The sequence below is a fragment of the Miscanthus floridulus genome, chromosome 17 (assembly GCF_019320115.1).
Source record: "Miscanthus floridulus cultivar M001 chromosome 17, ASM1932011v1, whole genome shotgun sequence".
In the NCBI taxonomy this organism is placed as follows: Eukaryota; Viridiplantae; Streptophyta; class Magnoliopsida; order Poales; family Poaceae; genus Miscanthus; species Miscanthus floridulus.
This window is the reverse complement of record NC_089596.1, coordinates 29,080,041-29,093,589: the sequence shown is the minus strand read 5'-3', so window position 1 is coordinate 29,093,589 and position 13,549 is coordinate 29,080,041. Positions and strand designations below refer to the sequence as shown.

Here is a 13,549-nt window from a genome sequence, read left to right as displayed (position 1 = left end):
TACGCGTAGAATTTTCAGTTGGTACTTATAAAGATAGTGCAGATTTTGACATAATACCGATGCAAGCATGTTTTGGTTGCTAGGTAAACCATGGATATCTAAAAGTAATGATTTGCGCAATGAGATTGCTAATGAAACTCATTCAAATAGTATGGTAGAAAATTTTCTCTCTTACCTGTAACTACTGCTAAAATTTTAGAAGCTTATCTCAATTGGGTATAGAAAAGAAATAATGAAGGTTTTAGAAAAATATGGGCTAAATTAGGTGATTTATCTTTTTTTTGCGAGAGAAAGAGTGCATTCATTTAGTCTACCCCAACCTGTTTGGGACTTAAAGGCTTTGTTGTTGTTGTTGTTGTTGTTGTTGTTGTAGAAAGAGTGCATTCATTCATCAACAGAGTAATTACATTCTAGTTTTAGAAGCTCACTAATACAAATAGGAAAGTTTTCTCTCCAGACCACACTATGCAAAGTACATCTTGCTAATTGAGCTAATTCATGAGCTACACTATTGCACTCTCTCCCAATTTTACTAAACCTCACATAAGGAATCATCCTCGTAGCATGTTTAATCTCCTTCACAATATTTGAATATCTTGACCTGTCCTCCATAGTTGTTTTAAGGGCCTCCACTAAGCAAAGGCAATCTGACTCAATTATAGTTGGCTTTTTTATCCATTCCGCTGCCTGCTTGATGCCTTTATAATAGGCTTCAGCTTCTGCCTCGTCAACTGTGGCACGCTTTTTATTTACATTTTAGGATGATAAGAGTACTCTACCCGAACGGTCTCTGATAATGGCTCCACTGAAATTACTAAAATTCTCCCATGTTGTCACAAAGAAAGAAGCATCAATATTTAGTTTTACCCATCCCTCCGATGGTGCCGACCATTTCTCACATCTCTCTCTGAAAATTTCCTTTTGTACAGTTCCCTTCGGTTTCCATTTGGTGAGTACTGGTGCTTTCCCTTTTGCATCTTCCTTTCTTCCATAACGAATGTTTAATAAAGATTGCCAATAGCTTACAATAAACCTTGCTTGCTTCAAGGTGAATATGTCGACAATATGAAATAAAGTGAACATATCACTGTATCAGGTAACAGCTCTTGCGGTGTTGAATTTGTCCATCAATCATGTTGTATATTGGAACATTGTCTTGATTTACCTTTGTTTTATAAATTGTTTTGAAAACTATGTGAGCTGTTGCTCTTAGCTAGCCTGTTCTGTGGCCCTCTATGGCTCTATTATCCTTTTTTTTCGCGGAGGCATTTCTCCTTGGGAAGAAAAGCAGTGTGACATTTCTAACATTCGCATCCATATTTGCATGGCTCAGCGTGAGCAGGGCAAGCAACATGCCAACATGCAGGCTGGGTTTGCGCTGCTCCCCACGCGCCGCGGTTTACTATTCCTGATCTCCTTCCAACGCATGGCTCCCCGTCCATTGCTTTGCTCCGCCATTGTCCACACACCTGCAGCTCGCCTCCTGCCTTTAACCCACCGGCAATGTCAGCAGCCTCGATTTCCTAGCTTCCTTCCTGCTCTCTCACTCCTCTGTAGGTGCGTCCTTGTTCGTCTTGCATCATATCGATCTGTACGTACGTTTGCCATCATACATTGGCTCTGGTTGCGTATGTATGTGCAGGTGATCTGAAATCGACAGGAGGGATGGCGAGGATACTGCTCCATGGCTCGCTTCACGTCACCATCTTTGAGGCAGAGGAGCTGTCCAACTCCAGCAGGCCCAGCAGCCAGGCTCCCGGGTTCCTCCGCAAGCTGGTTGAGACGGTCGAGGACACGGTGGGCGTGGGCAAGGGCACCAGCAAGATCTACGCCACCATCGGGCTCGGCAAGGCCCGCGTCGGCCGCACCCGCACGCTCACCGACGAGACGGCCAGCCCGCGGTGGTACGAGTCCTTCCACGTCTACTGCGCGCACCTCGCCTCCGACGTCGTCTTCACCATCCGGGCCAAGAACCCCATCGGCGCCTCCACCGTCGGCGTCGCCTACCTCCCCGTCCGCGACATCTTCGACGGCCACGAGGTGGACCGCTGGCTGCACCTCTGCGACGGCGGCGGCGACGGCAAGGACCGCAAGCCGCTCGAGAGCGGCGGGAAGGTCCACGTCAAGCTCCAGTACTTCGATATCTCCAAGGACCGGAGCTGGGGCAGGGGCGTGCGCAGCGGCAAGTACCCCGGCGTGCCCTACACCTTCTTCTCGCAGCGGCAGGGGTGCAGGGTCACGCTGTACCAGGACGCGCACGTCCCCGACGGCTTCGTCCCGCGGATCCCGCTCGACGGCGGCAGGTGCTACGAGGCGCACCGGTGCTGGGAGGACATCTTCGACGCCATCAGCGGCGCCAAGCACCTCATCTACATCACCGGGTGGTCGGTGTACACGGAGATCACGCTGCTCAGGGACGGCGCCCGGCCCGCCCAGGTCCGGCGGCGGCGTCACGCTCGGCGAGCTGCTCAAGAAGAAGGCCGGCGAGGGTGTCCGCGTGCTCATGCTCGTCTGGGACGATCGCACCTCCGTAGGGGTGCTCAAGAAGGACGGGCTCATGGCCACCCACGACGAGGAGACGATGAACTACTTCCAGGGCACCGACGTGCATTGCGTGCTGTGCCCGCGGAACCCCGACGACTCAGGGAGCATCGTGCAGGACCTGCAGATATCCACCATGTTCACGCACCACCAGAAGATTGTCGTCGTCGACCACGACATGCCGGTGTCGCGGTCGTCGCAGCGGCAGCGGAGGATCCTCAGCTTCGTGGGCGGGCTGGACCTCTGCGACGGCCGCTACGACACGCCGTCCCACTCGCTGTTCCGGACGCTGGACGGCGTGCACCACGACGACTTCCACCAGCCAAACTTCGCGACGGCCGCCATCGCCAAGGGCGGGCCGAGGGAGCCGTGGCACGACATCCACTGCCGCCTCGAGGGCCCCGTGGCGTGGGACGTGCTCTACAACTTCGAGCAGCGGTGGCGCAAGCAGGGCGGCAAGGACCTGCTCATCCAGCTCCGGGACCTCGCCGACGAGCTCATCCCGCCGTCGCCCGTCACGTTCCCGGACGACCCCGAGACGTGGAACGTGCAGCTGTTCCGCTCCATCGACGGCGGCGCCGCGTTCGGGTTCCCCGACACCCCCGATGACGCCACCAGGGCCGGGCTCGTCAGCGGCAAGGACCAGATCATCGACCGGAGCATCCAGGACGCCTACATCCACGCCATCCGCCGCGCCAGGAGCTTCATCTACATCGAGAACCAGTACTTCCTCGGCAGCTCCTACTGCTGGAAGCCCGACGGGATCAAGCCCGAGGACATCGGCGCGCTGCACCTCATCCCTAAGGAGCTGTCCATGAAGGTGGTGAGCAAGATCGAGGCCGGCGAGCGCTTCGCGGTCTACGTCGTGGTGCCCATGTGGCCCGAGGGCATCCCGGAGAGCGGCTCCGTGCAGGCCATCCTCGACTGGCAGAGGAGGACCATGGAGATGATGTACACCGACATCGCGCAAGCCATCCAGGCCAAGGGGATCGACGCCAACCCCAGGGACTACCTCACCTTCTTCTGCCTCGGCAACCAGGAGGCGAAGAAGGACGGGGAGTATGTGCCCACGGAGGAGGCTGAGCCTGACACTGACTACATCAAGGCCCAGCACAACAGGAGGTTCATGATCTATGTCCACACCAAGATGATGATGGGTAATCCGTCCGTCCACCGTCCCTCCTAGAATTACTCTTGATTTTTCGAATTCGAGGCGTCCATCTTCTGAATTTTCTAATTCGAAATTTGCTGTGTGTGCAGTGGATGATGAGTACATTATCGTGGGGTCGGCCAACATCAACCAGCGTTCCATGGACGGGGCCGAGGGACTCGGAGATCGCGATGGGCGCGTACCAGCCGCACCACCTGGCGGCGGCGAGCCGGCCGGCGAGAGGGCAGGTGCACGGGTTCCGGATGTCGCTGTGGTACGAGCACCTGGGCGCGGTGGACGACGCGTTCACCCGGCCGGACAGCCTCGAGTGCATCCGCAAGGTGAACGCCATGGCGGACAGGTACTGGGACCTGTACGCCGGCGACGGGCCCGAGCGCGACCTGCCGGGGCACCTGCTCACCTACCCCGTCGCCGTCGCCGCCGACGGCTCCGTCAACCAGCTGCCGGGGACGGAGTTCTTCCCGGACACGCAGGCGCGGGTGCTTGGCGCCAAGTCCGACTACCTCCCGCCCATTCTCACCACATAGGCGTGTGCTCTGACTGAATCGCAATGCCCATCATCTTCGTCTGTTTGTCTTTTGGATTTACTAGTTTTTTTCTGAACCTGATTTTACTGATTTTGGTTATTGTTTTATTGGAATAAGAGAAGAACTAGTTTGCGATTTTTTTTAGAAAATAAAAGATGCACTAATGTAGTGTGCATGATGATGAACTCATTGTTATTTTAGGTTTTAGTATTGTATTGTATCAAGTAGTATTTTTAACATCATTGCATAACTAATGGACTGATAGTGTTTTGGTTAGATTTTGCGCTATCAATTGCTGAATAGCCATATCCATTTGTGATTTGTACGAGTTGGACAACTGCTACCAAACCATTTGCTAGATTTCACTGTCATATCCTCATGGAGACATGGACTGAACGAATTCACATATTACTGTTTATGACTGCACCACTTAATTTTGGGATTTATTTACATTTCTTACCCTTTCTAGAAGTGCATATGTGGTGCTAGGTGAATTGGAATGGACGGAGCTAATTGTGCTGAGTCTTCTTGTTGACACTCAGATTTGGCTCACGTGGAACATAAAGCGATTGAAGAATATCCAAAAAAAAAACCCTACTTTGATTCTCACTCTGCATTTACTGCCTTTTCCTGTGAAAATAAAAATTGATAGAATTCCTTTTATTTTTTCTTCAAATCCAAAAAATGTTTTTTTAAAATGTTTTCATGGTGAATACCTTCTCAACTGCTCTCATCCACAAAGGCGATATCTTTTTATAAATAATGGCTAAGTTGCCAAAGCTATCAATATCACCTGTTAATTCTGTGATTCTGTCTCTTTCATATATACTATATCCAGGAACCAGGATATATATTTTTTTCAACAAAAAACACAAAGTTCAGTAAAACAAAGGATACAATAGAAAGAAAACATTAACCATATCTTGATGTGAACTCGAATCTATTGAGCATTCTGCCAGTTTCAACTGAATGACATGAAGACCCAAGAGATGTATAATCTCATTGACATTTAAAGAGTATCAGGCTACCACTAAAGTGAGACATCCAGAAGTATGTGCCAAAATTTGTATTCTCTTGAAATTTACCTGAAAATGCTATGTCGGCGTTGCTCACTTGTTCCACCACACCTTCTCGACGAAACTTACGTATGTACAAGCTTCTCGCAGACAAAGAAGCTGACAAGGGAACATATGTTTTTTAAGATAAACATGGGGAAACGATAGGTGTTTGCTACCGTGAAGGCCAGTCTGCTTCACCTGCATCAGTTGATGGTTCCAAATTCTCGATCCTTCTATAGTTTGTTGCCTCATCAGGTGGTTGTTTTCATGCAGCCTGTCTTTGGTTTTAACTTCTTGAACTGAGAGTACAGGAAAACTCCAGCAAGAGCAACACCGGTTCCTGCAGGCAAGGAAAAAAAAACAAAATTCAGACATAGATAAATTAGATGGCCAGTAATTGGTACTTGCATGAAGGATAGCATCAGCTCTGTACCTAAGGCATTTATAGGTGAAATTGGAGTTCTGAAGAAGAGAACGGATGACACAATGACCACCACACGTTTAAGAGAATTGGCAACCGAATGGGTCACAGGAGATACTCTAGCCAATAAACTGTATGAAACCTGCCAAGAAACAAATAAAGACTTTGTTATTGGTGATTCAGTGTGCAACAGAATTCATAGTAACAGTTAGATAAGAGATAATCCAAAAACCGATAGACGGTTTATGCATGAAAACATGATACTTTCTAGACTCAAAAAGAAAAACTGAAAATTATTCAACAAGTTTTTTCATCAGATGATACAGGAGAGCTGAAAAGTTATTCAATATAACTGAAGATAATATCATATTTAACTGGAAGGGCATGATCCTAGCAATAAAACAATGGACAAAACATATATATTATCTGCAAGCAAATAGTAAGTAGTTTGTTTGGATCTAAGTAGCCAACCGCAGTAGCCACTAGCAGACAATTTTAGCAACCTCCGAGAGACTACAAAAGATGTTTTTAGTGGAGACTGGCCTCACCTGTTGGTAAAAATAGAAACATGTACCAGCAAGTGCCGCTCTTACAGATAATTCTTTTACATTAACTCCCTGCAAACCCAGAAAATTTAGTATTCAGCAATTTCATGTCAGTGAAGAGTTGAAATATTCCAAAGTTTCTTGTTTTCTATGCTGGCCACACTTACAGCATTCTGTAGATACGATGGGCTAAACTTGATGCCTTCTACAGATAGCATCAGTGGAGCAGATAACAAGAATGCCATGACAGTTATTATCGAGAAGAGATTTATGTCATCCAAACTGTCCTGTAATAAGAACAAGTTTTGTTAGGGGGTGCCGTGTTTGTGAATATACAGTTAGGGAACATTATAAGAGCAAAAAGCTCACCTCTTTATCAGCGAGAATTTTCTTGCTGTAAACGTTCCGCGATTGGTTCGTAAGATTCGAAGCCATGGCACTCCAGAATCCAATCCTGTTTTCTCATAATATTAGTATCAAATACACAATATTGCTTTGAGTAAACTCTTTGACGCTTTGAAGCAATAAATTACCAGTTGAAAGAAACTTCAGTCATGGACGCCAATACAACTCCACCAACAATAGGAACAAGTGAACCCAACACCAATAGAGAAGGTGTCTGTAGAAACATTAGAATAGAGATACAGAGGTTTATATGGAGGATTCCACCTTTAAGGACAAATAACCTAGCAAAGGTGTGAACCAACCAATTACCGCTCCTAGGAACAGGGCAGAGAGGAGGACCGAGAAGAAGGGCTCCATGGCCTTGATGGTGTGCGTGAAGGAGACAGCCACCTTGCCCAAACTCATATTGGTGAAAACATTTCCAAGCATGTGGATCAAAGCCAAAGGCAGGAGCTTTGCATACTGCATCAGCAAATAAATAACAACGCATCGCATCAGCTATATGAATGAAGCAGTGTAACATTTCCAAGCGTAACGCGCTGTTCGCTTGGCTGATAAGCCATGGCTGAAAGTACTGATGGCTGATTTGTCGCGAGAGAAAAATATTGTTCGTTGGCTGAAAAAGTATGGCTAAGCCAAGCTAACAGGGCGTAACAAATATCTAGTATCTTATTACAGCTGCAGGTCACAGCAGTCAGCAAAGGTGAGTAATCTTCTTTTTTTTGTTTATACAGTACCTGTTTGAGGGAGAGCCTCGGTTTGGGATGCAGATTGAGTAGCCACATGAGTGTGATGAAGAAGGATCCCGATGCGAAGTGGAAGGTAGTGATGGTGTAAGGGAAGGGTATCGCTTTCAGAACCTGGTCATTGCACAATTCCAAAACAATGTAGTTAGAAGGTTCGATACGGTTGAACAACCCCATTAGGAAAAGACCTGAGGAGCGGGACGAAACGGCGGACCAGCTTGTTGTAGATGTTGAAGTAGATGTTGAGGAGGTACCAGACGAGGATCATGGTCCCGAGCTGCAGGGTCCGTGAAATGCGACCGGCGCCCTCCGGCTTACCGGTGGCCGCCGCCGCCCGCGTCCTCACCGCGGCGACGCCCGGCGCGAGCAGGGGCGAGGGCAGCGGGCGCAGGCCCCCGCGAATGTCGAGCGGGAGCACGGGCGCGCCGGCGCCGGCGACCGGCCAGCGGCAGCCATGAGAAGAAGAGGGGGAGGAGGAGGAGGAGGAGGACTGGGAGCACAAGAAGGCGACGTGGCGCGAGGAGGGTCGGGATGGGGGCGCGGGCGAGCGGCGCGCCGCGGCCCAGGTTCTAGAGGAGGAGACAGACGAGCAGGACGCCGCCATGCTCTGCATCTCGGCACGCCCGCGATACCCTCCTCCGGCCTCAGCAGTCAGGTCCGGATCAACGCCACTTGGCGGCGTCGATGGCCACGGACTCCCGGCGGGGTTCGCGGGGTTTCTGGAAAGGGGCTGGGGCGGAGGAGCGAATGCGGCTGGGATGGATGGGAGGAGGAGCGGTGCCGCTGTCTGTCACCACGGCGCGGCCATTTATGGAGGAGGGAGAGCGCTCCGCTCGGGAGAGGGAAAGGGAAAGGGACGGCGGTAGGCTTCCGCAGCTGCTTCTGCCCGCGCCTGTGGCGCGCGAGGCGACGGGAATCGGACGGTAGTGGAAGTCCGGGAGGGGCAGACGGCGTGGAGTGGACCGGGGAGAGTGGAATGGAGGGGGTGACCGACTGACCGGACGCGCGGTGCGGAGACGAAACGAAACCGAACGGAGCTCGCTCGCTCCGGAGTCCTGGTCGGGCAGGGGCCAGCCGCCACTACTGAATGCATTTTGGACGCCAGCGTCCAAGTGCACAGACCTCAACATCTCAAGTCTCAACTACTACGGTGTGCCGTTTGCTTGTACCGCGCAGCACGTGTAAAGCCACAGTGCGAGGAAAAAAAATGTGGCGCTCCTGGCTTTTCATCCGCCATATTTTTGTTTCGGCGATGAGAAACTAGGCCCTGTTTGGTTCCTTATGACTGCGGACTAGAGACTAGATTGTAGCCTCTTTTAGTCCCTAAATTGCCAAACAAGGAGACTAAAAGAGGGATTAGTGGTCCCTAGTCCACTAGTCTCTTGAGATGTGTTAATTGGGACTATAGGCCTAAATTTCCGGCCCATACCCCCTCAAACTCGCTCGAACCCTATCATCTCGCTCACACTCCTCCCCGCCGCCGCCTCGTTCGCCCGCACGACACCGCCTCGTTCCTCCCCACGCCGGCGCAGCCCCTCCCACTCCTCCACACGGCGCATCCGCCATGGACGGCCAATACAACCACTACCGGGATTTCTTCACTCAAGCATCGCTTTCTTCCTACGCCGCATCCGGCTCCTCTGCTTATCCCGCCTTCCCTGCCGCCGACGAGTTTGGCCTCTATTCCTAGGTCCCGCCTTCTCCCTTCGCCGGCAGCAGCCAGTCTGCTCCCCACATGCGCAGGGAGAACCTGGATTTGAATTCCCAGGCCGACGCCTTCCCCCACCTCGACATCTTCCCCAACTAGGAGCAGCTGCAAGCGGATGGAGGTTTGTGGCGGCCATGGCCTTCCTCCGCTTCGCCCTGGCGGCAAAGGCAGTCTCAGTCATTTTCACCCTCCACGCCCGAGCTCTCATAGCCGATCTGGAGGTAGATCCGGTGGGCAGCCATCACAATCCGGTCCGCAGGGGCCTCCAATGGTCGGAATCGACGGTGGTGACCGCAGGGGAAGGGTGCCCCTCTGCGTTGGCCGTGGATCCACATCTACGGGCACTGCAGAGGATGTAGACCGCGCCGACGGAAACGAAATATCCTTATATTTCGGGGCAGCAAAGGCTGACACACTTTTGGCATGCATATTATGCAGCCGCAATCAAACACAGAGTTGCCAACCATTATGACAAGCTGCCACGCAAACGAAATATCCTTATATTTCGGGGCAGCAAAAGAGTTTCTAATAAAACCTCTCAAATCTAGGATTTTTTACAAGAATAAAAAAAACTCATCCTCTAATAGTTACTAATTCATCCTTCCAATCTTTCCGCGTTTCGAAAAATAGACAGATGACGTGGGCATATCCGAGCGTCTACCACGCGATTATCCATCGGCTGTTCTAAAGGTGGAAGGACCGAAAAGAATAAAGCGTAGGAAAAATATATAAGTGGTTAGGATTATTTAGAAATAGTATATGAATACTGATGTAAAATTGTCTTCTATAATTTATGATTGAATTATTTAAAACGATCGGAGATGGTCTTGTTCATTCCTTCTAATAATTTTTGGCGAGTTGAAAAACTTCATGATTTTGAGAAGGCATTGTTGGGAACTCTTGGAGATGCTCTTACAATAGGTATGTATTAGAGCATCTCCAACGGTATCTAAAAAATAGTTCACAAAAACAGGTTTTTCAACCTTTGCAAAATGTATTAAGAGTCATAAAAAAGCTACAACTCTAACTATTTATAAAATCTTGCGCCTAAAAGATAGATGGTAATTTTACATCAGAAATCATAAACTATTTCTAAATCACACTAACCACCTTTTACTTTATTTCTCTCTTGTACATTTGCATCAGGAATCATATCCTACTTTTTTTCTTCCCCACATCCTTCCACCTTAGATTGGGGCGACTATACGCGCGTAACTATAACACCCCCGGTGTTACGTACTTGTTTAACAATAGTTTAAGGCTTAATAAAACCTAATAAATAAGTTTTCTATGCTTGGTGATAAATTCTTGCATGAAATAATACGATACATGTTTGTTTAAATCACCTTTGTGAATATAGTCAACATGTGTGATGTCAACCAACCTCGATTTTGTGCTTAAACAACTCTAAATGAGTCTGCAAACAAAAGTTATTTAGGGTTCATGTTGGGAAAATATGGAGAAAATGATTAAAATGCCAAAAACCTTACCTTGTTTTAATTGATCAATAACTTTTTGAAGAATAAATAAATAATTATTTTATATAGAAACCGTAAAATATGTTGGTACGAAAAACTTAGTTTAAGTTTTGTACTTTGTGGTAGAGTGCTTGTTCATGCCTAGTTTAATTGTTTGATAGGTTAATTAGTGCTTTAAAGTTTGAATAAAATATCATTTCCCGAGACTTGGAAAGTTTCTGTGCTTAGTGTCTTCACTGACACTACTAACTTTGGCCCTAATTACCCACTAATCCGCTGCTCTAATGACCTTGGTCCCTTAATAAGAATTGAAGTTTATCATGAGGTGAAGATCTTTTGTTAAAGTAGCCAACTTCGAATCTGGACGGAATATGCCGAACAGTGCGGTCAAGGGAAGCACATCGCACTGGCCACACCCTTACCTTGCTCTGTCGTCGCCCACGCCCTGCTCTGTGCGTGCTAGTGCGCCCAGGCCGCCATGCCGCGCCCATGTCACCTCTGCCCGCCCCTACTCACGCCCAGCACCCATGCCGCGCTGCTCCCTCGCCTCGACCTTATCCAGCCGCGCTCGCCTTTCTTTTATCGCTCCCTCCCCTTCGCTTCGCTGCTCATACCTCCCGCCATGGCCGAGCTCTAGAGCTCACGACCACGCCATTCGTTCTCGCTGCTGCGTTCGGTCGCAAGCCAAGTTGATCTTGCCTCAATCTCCGCCTCGCTCCTCGTTGTGCCCCGCGTGTGCTCACGGTAGCCCGCGTTGCCAGGAGCCGCCGTGGCCCCTGCTTGGGTCGCCACCGCGCGAGCATGCTGCCTGGGCACTGCACCCTGCCCCGGCACAAGCGGAGCCTAGCAGCGAGCGAGTTGTGGCCGCCCGGTTCCACGTAGCTCACGCTCGCCGCCTGTCACGCCACACAGCGCCGCTGCCGCTGGTCCGCGCGCGGCCGAGCCGCATGCACACACGGCTGGCCCTCCACACTCCTCCTCCGGTCGAGCTACCGTCACCCACGCATGCGATCGGGGCCGCTGCTGCCCCCGCGCACTGCCCTCACCCTTGCCGGTGGCCTCTACCGGCCAAATCGGTCCTGCCGCAGCCCTCCTCTGCTCGGTGAAGACGAGGAAGAAGAAAAGAAGGACCTCGCGCTTAAATAGAAGCTTTTCCAGGGTTTCGAATGTAAATCTCATGACACATGAATAGTGCTGCTAGACTGCTGGTTGATTTAGGAAAAGCCCAGGGGCCTCGGTGCAAAGTGTTTGTCTTTTATGGATTTTCCTTTTTCTTTTATGTTTAAATCGGCTGAAACTTAAAATAATTCATAATAAATCATAGAAAAATCATAAAAATACCAAACTAGTTTTGTTACACTCCACACAACTAGATCTATGCAGTTGATACATAACATGACATATTTTAGTACAAAAAATTTTGCTATAGATCTTTGCCTATGCTTTTTAATGTTAAATTCATATCTGTTGTTGTATGAATCCAATTGCTGTGAATTTTTTACGGTATGTTAATTGTTCCACATTGGTGCTGTGGTAAAAATTTCATGTTCAATGGATGTTTATTTATTGAGTTATTGAATTATCATGTGTCACATGCTTTTATTGCCATTAAATCTTAATTAACTGTTAGTAAATAATATGCTTATCCAGAAATTATGAAATTCATGCAGTAGTTATGTTTGGTTAAAATGTATCACCCATAAATTTTTTATGTCCAAAAGAGATGTTTGGTGCGCCACCTTTTTATTCCTTGGTTATAATTATTAAAGCTTTTATATATGTTAGGTGTTTAGATTAGGGTTAATATACGTTTGTCTACACTACTTGTTTTACATGATGACTAGGCAAAAATATGTTTAGTAAGTAGAAGTGTGCTTGACATGTTATGATAAGCTTTAACTTGTATGTTAAAAATGCAAATGGTTGTTTTGCTCACTTGTATTTGGTTGATAATAGTAACTCGCAAGTAAGTCGCTAGGAGAGGATGAGAGTCGAGCATGCAACGTTTAGTTATCTTTCATCGTGGTGACATGATGCTTGTATTGTAGTGTTTGTAAATGTCTTGTTATGCTTGTTTGACTTAAGCATGCATTGCATTATTATATATCATTTAGGAACAATGATCGATCGATGGATCAACTGATGGATGTTGGCGTCAAGCGAGAGAGGGTGTCATAGTGATCAGTCGTGAAGATGATGGTTGATGATGTTGAAGATGGAGCCAGCGAACTCAATGTTAATAAGTTACCCAGGCAAGCCCCCGTGCATAACCCCTATTTTTCCAGCACTTATTAATATGTTGTTTGTGCATTAAGTTGCAGGAGTTGCTTGAAACCCACCTGCATAAATATTTTATCCTATGAGTCCTACTAGTATGACAGAAATCATGTAGTATGCCATGCTATAGGGCTTACGGTAGAAGTCGAGTGATGGACGGTCACTCGCGAGAAATAGGCGATGGTTATAGTGTTACTACTATCACATGAGCTTGAGATGCTGGATAATAATTGGAGACTAGGCGGGAAGTGGAAAATGGTTTTTTGAATGGTTGGTTGGTGACGTAGAGCCGGGCTCTGGGTGCCCGCTTTTCCGCCTGTGTCGGTTAAGGACCGTACCGTTGGTAGCGATGTAACAAGCTTGAAGGTACCAAACACATAACAGGGGCCTGAGTTACAGTTGACCGTGAAGCTTAGTACTTTCTTACGACTAAGGTGTGCAAAACTTTCACCGGAGTGTTTCGCTGGCCATCTAGTGGCTATTTTAGGATGGGGAATGTCCATGGACCAAACTTAGGAGGGGGAAACCCGTCCGGGACGGGCCTCCTAGGGTGGGTTCCCTGAGGTGGTTAGGTCATTTTGAGCCTTGGTCGTACGATTGGAGTGGTTGCCTGGTACTTGCTCTTTTAAAAAAAGTATAGGCTTGTGTTTGGGATTGTCCAGCTGGATGTAC

The 13,549-nt window shown here is 48.6% G+C and overlaps 1 protein-coding gene and 1 pseudogene across 1 annotated transcript; one reads left to right on the top strand and one right to left on the bottom strand.

Moving 5' to 3' along the window:
- The first annotated feature begins 1,154 nt into the window (after window positions 1-1,154).
- LOC136516546 (phospholipase D alpha 1-like) lies at window positions 1,155-4,562 on the top strand (annotated as a pseudogene).
- A 621-nt stretch (window positions 4,563-5,183) lies between these two features.
- On the bottom strand, window positions 5,184-8,389 carry LOC136516547 (phosphoenolpyruvate/phosphate translocator 3, chloroplastic-like). Its single transcript, XM_066509962.1, has 9 exons — window positions 7,629-8,389; window positions 7,406-7,528; window positions 6,978-7,130; window positions 6,797-6,882; window positions 6,633-6,717; window positions 6,431-6,550; window positions 6,267-6,335; window positions 5,731-5,860; window positions 5,184-5,637 (listed from the first exon to the last, which is right to left on the bottom strand). The coding sequence occupies exons 1-9, from the start codon at window positions 8,025-8,027 to the stop codon at window positions 5,549-5,551; spliced, it is 1,254 nt and encodes a 417-aa protein (XP_066366059.1). The 5' UTR covers window positions 8,028-8,389; the 3' UTR covers window positions 5,184-5,548.
- Window positions 8,390-13,549: the final 5,160 nt, after the last annotated feature.

Coding starts and splice junctions, on each gene's coding strand:
- LOC136516547 (XM_066509962.1), bottom strand. CDS start 8,027: ATGCAGAGCATGGCGGCGTCCTGCTCGTCTGTCTCCTCCTCTAGAACC. Junction 7,131..7,405: donor CGAGGCTCTCCCTCAAACAG/GTACTGTATAAA, acceptor TTGCTGATGCAG/TATGCAAAGCTCCTGCCTTT. Junction 6,551..6,632: donor AAATTCTCGCTGATAAAGAG/GTGAGCTTTTTG, acceptor TTCTTATTACAG/GACAGTTTGGATGACATAAA.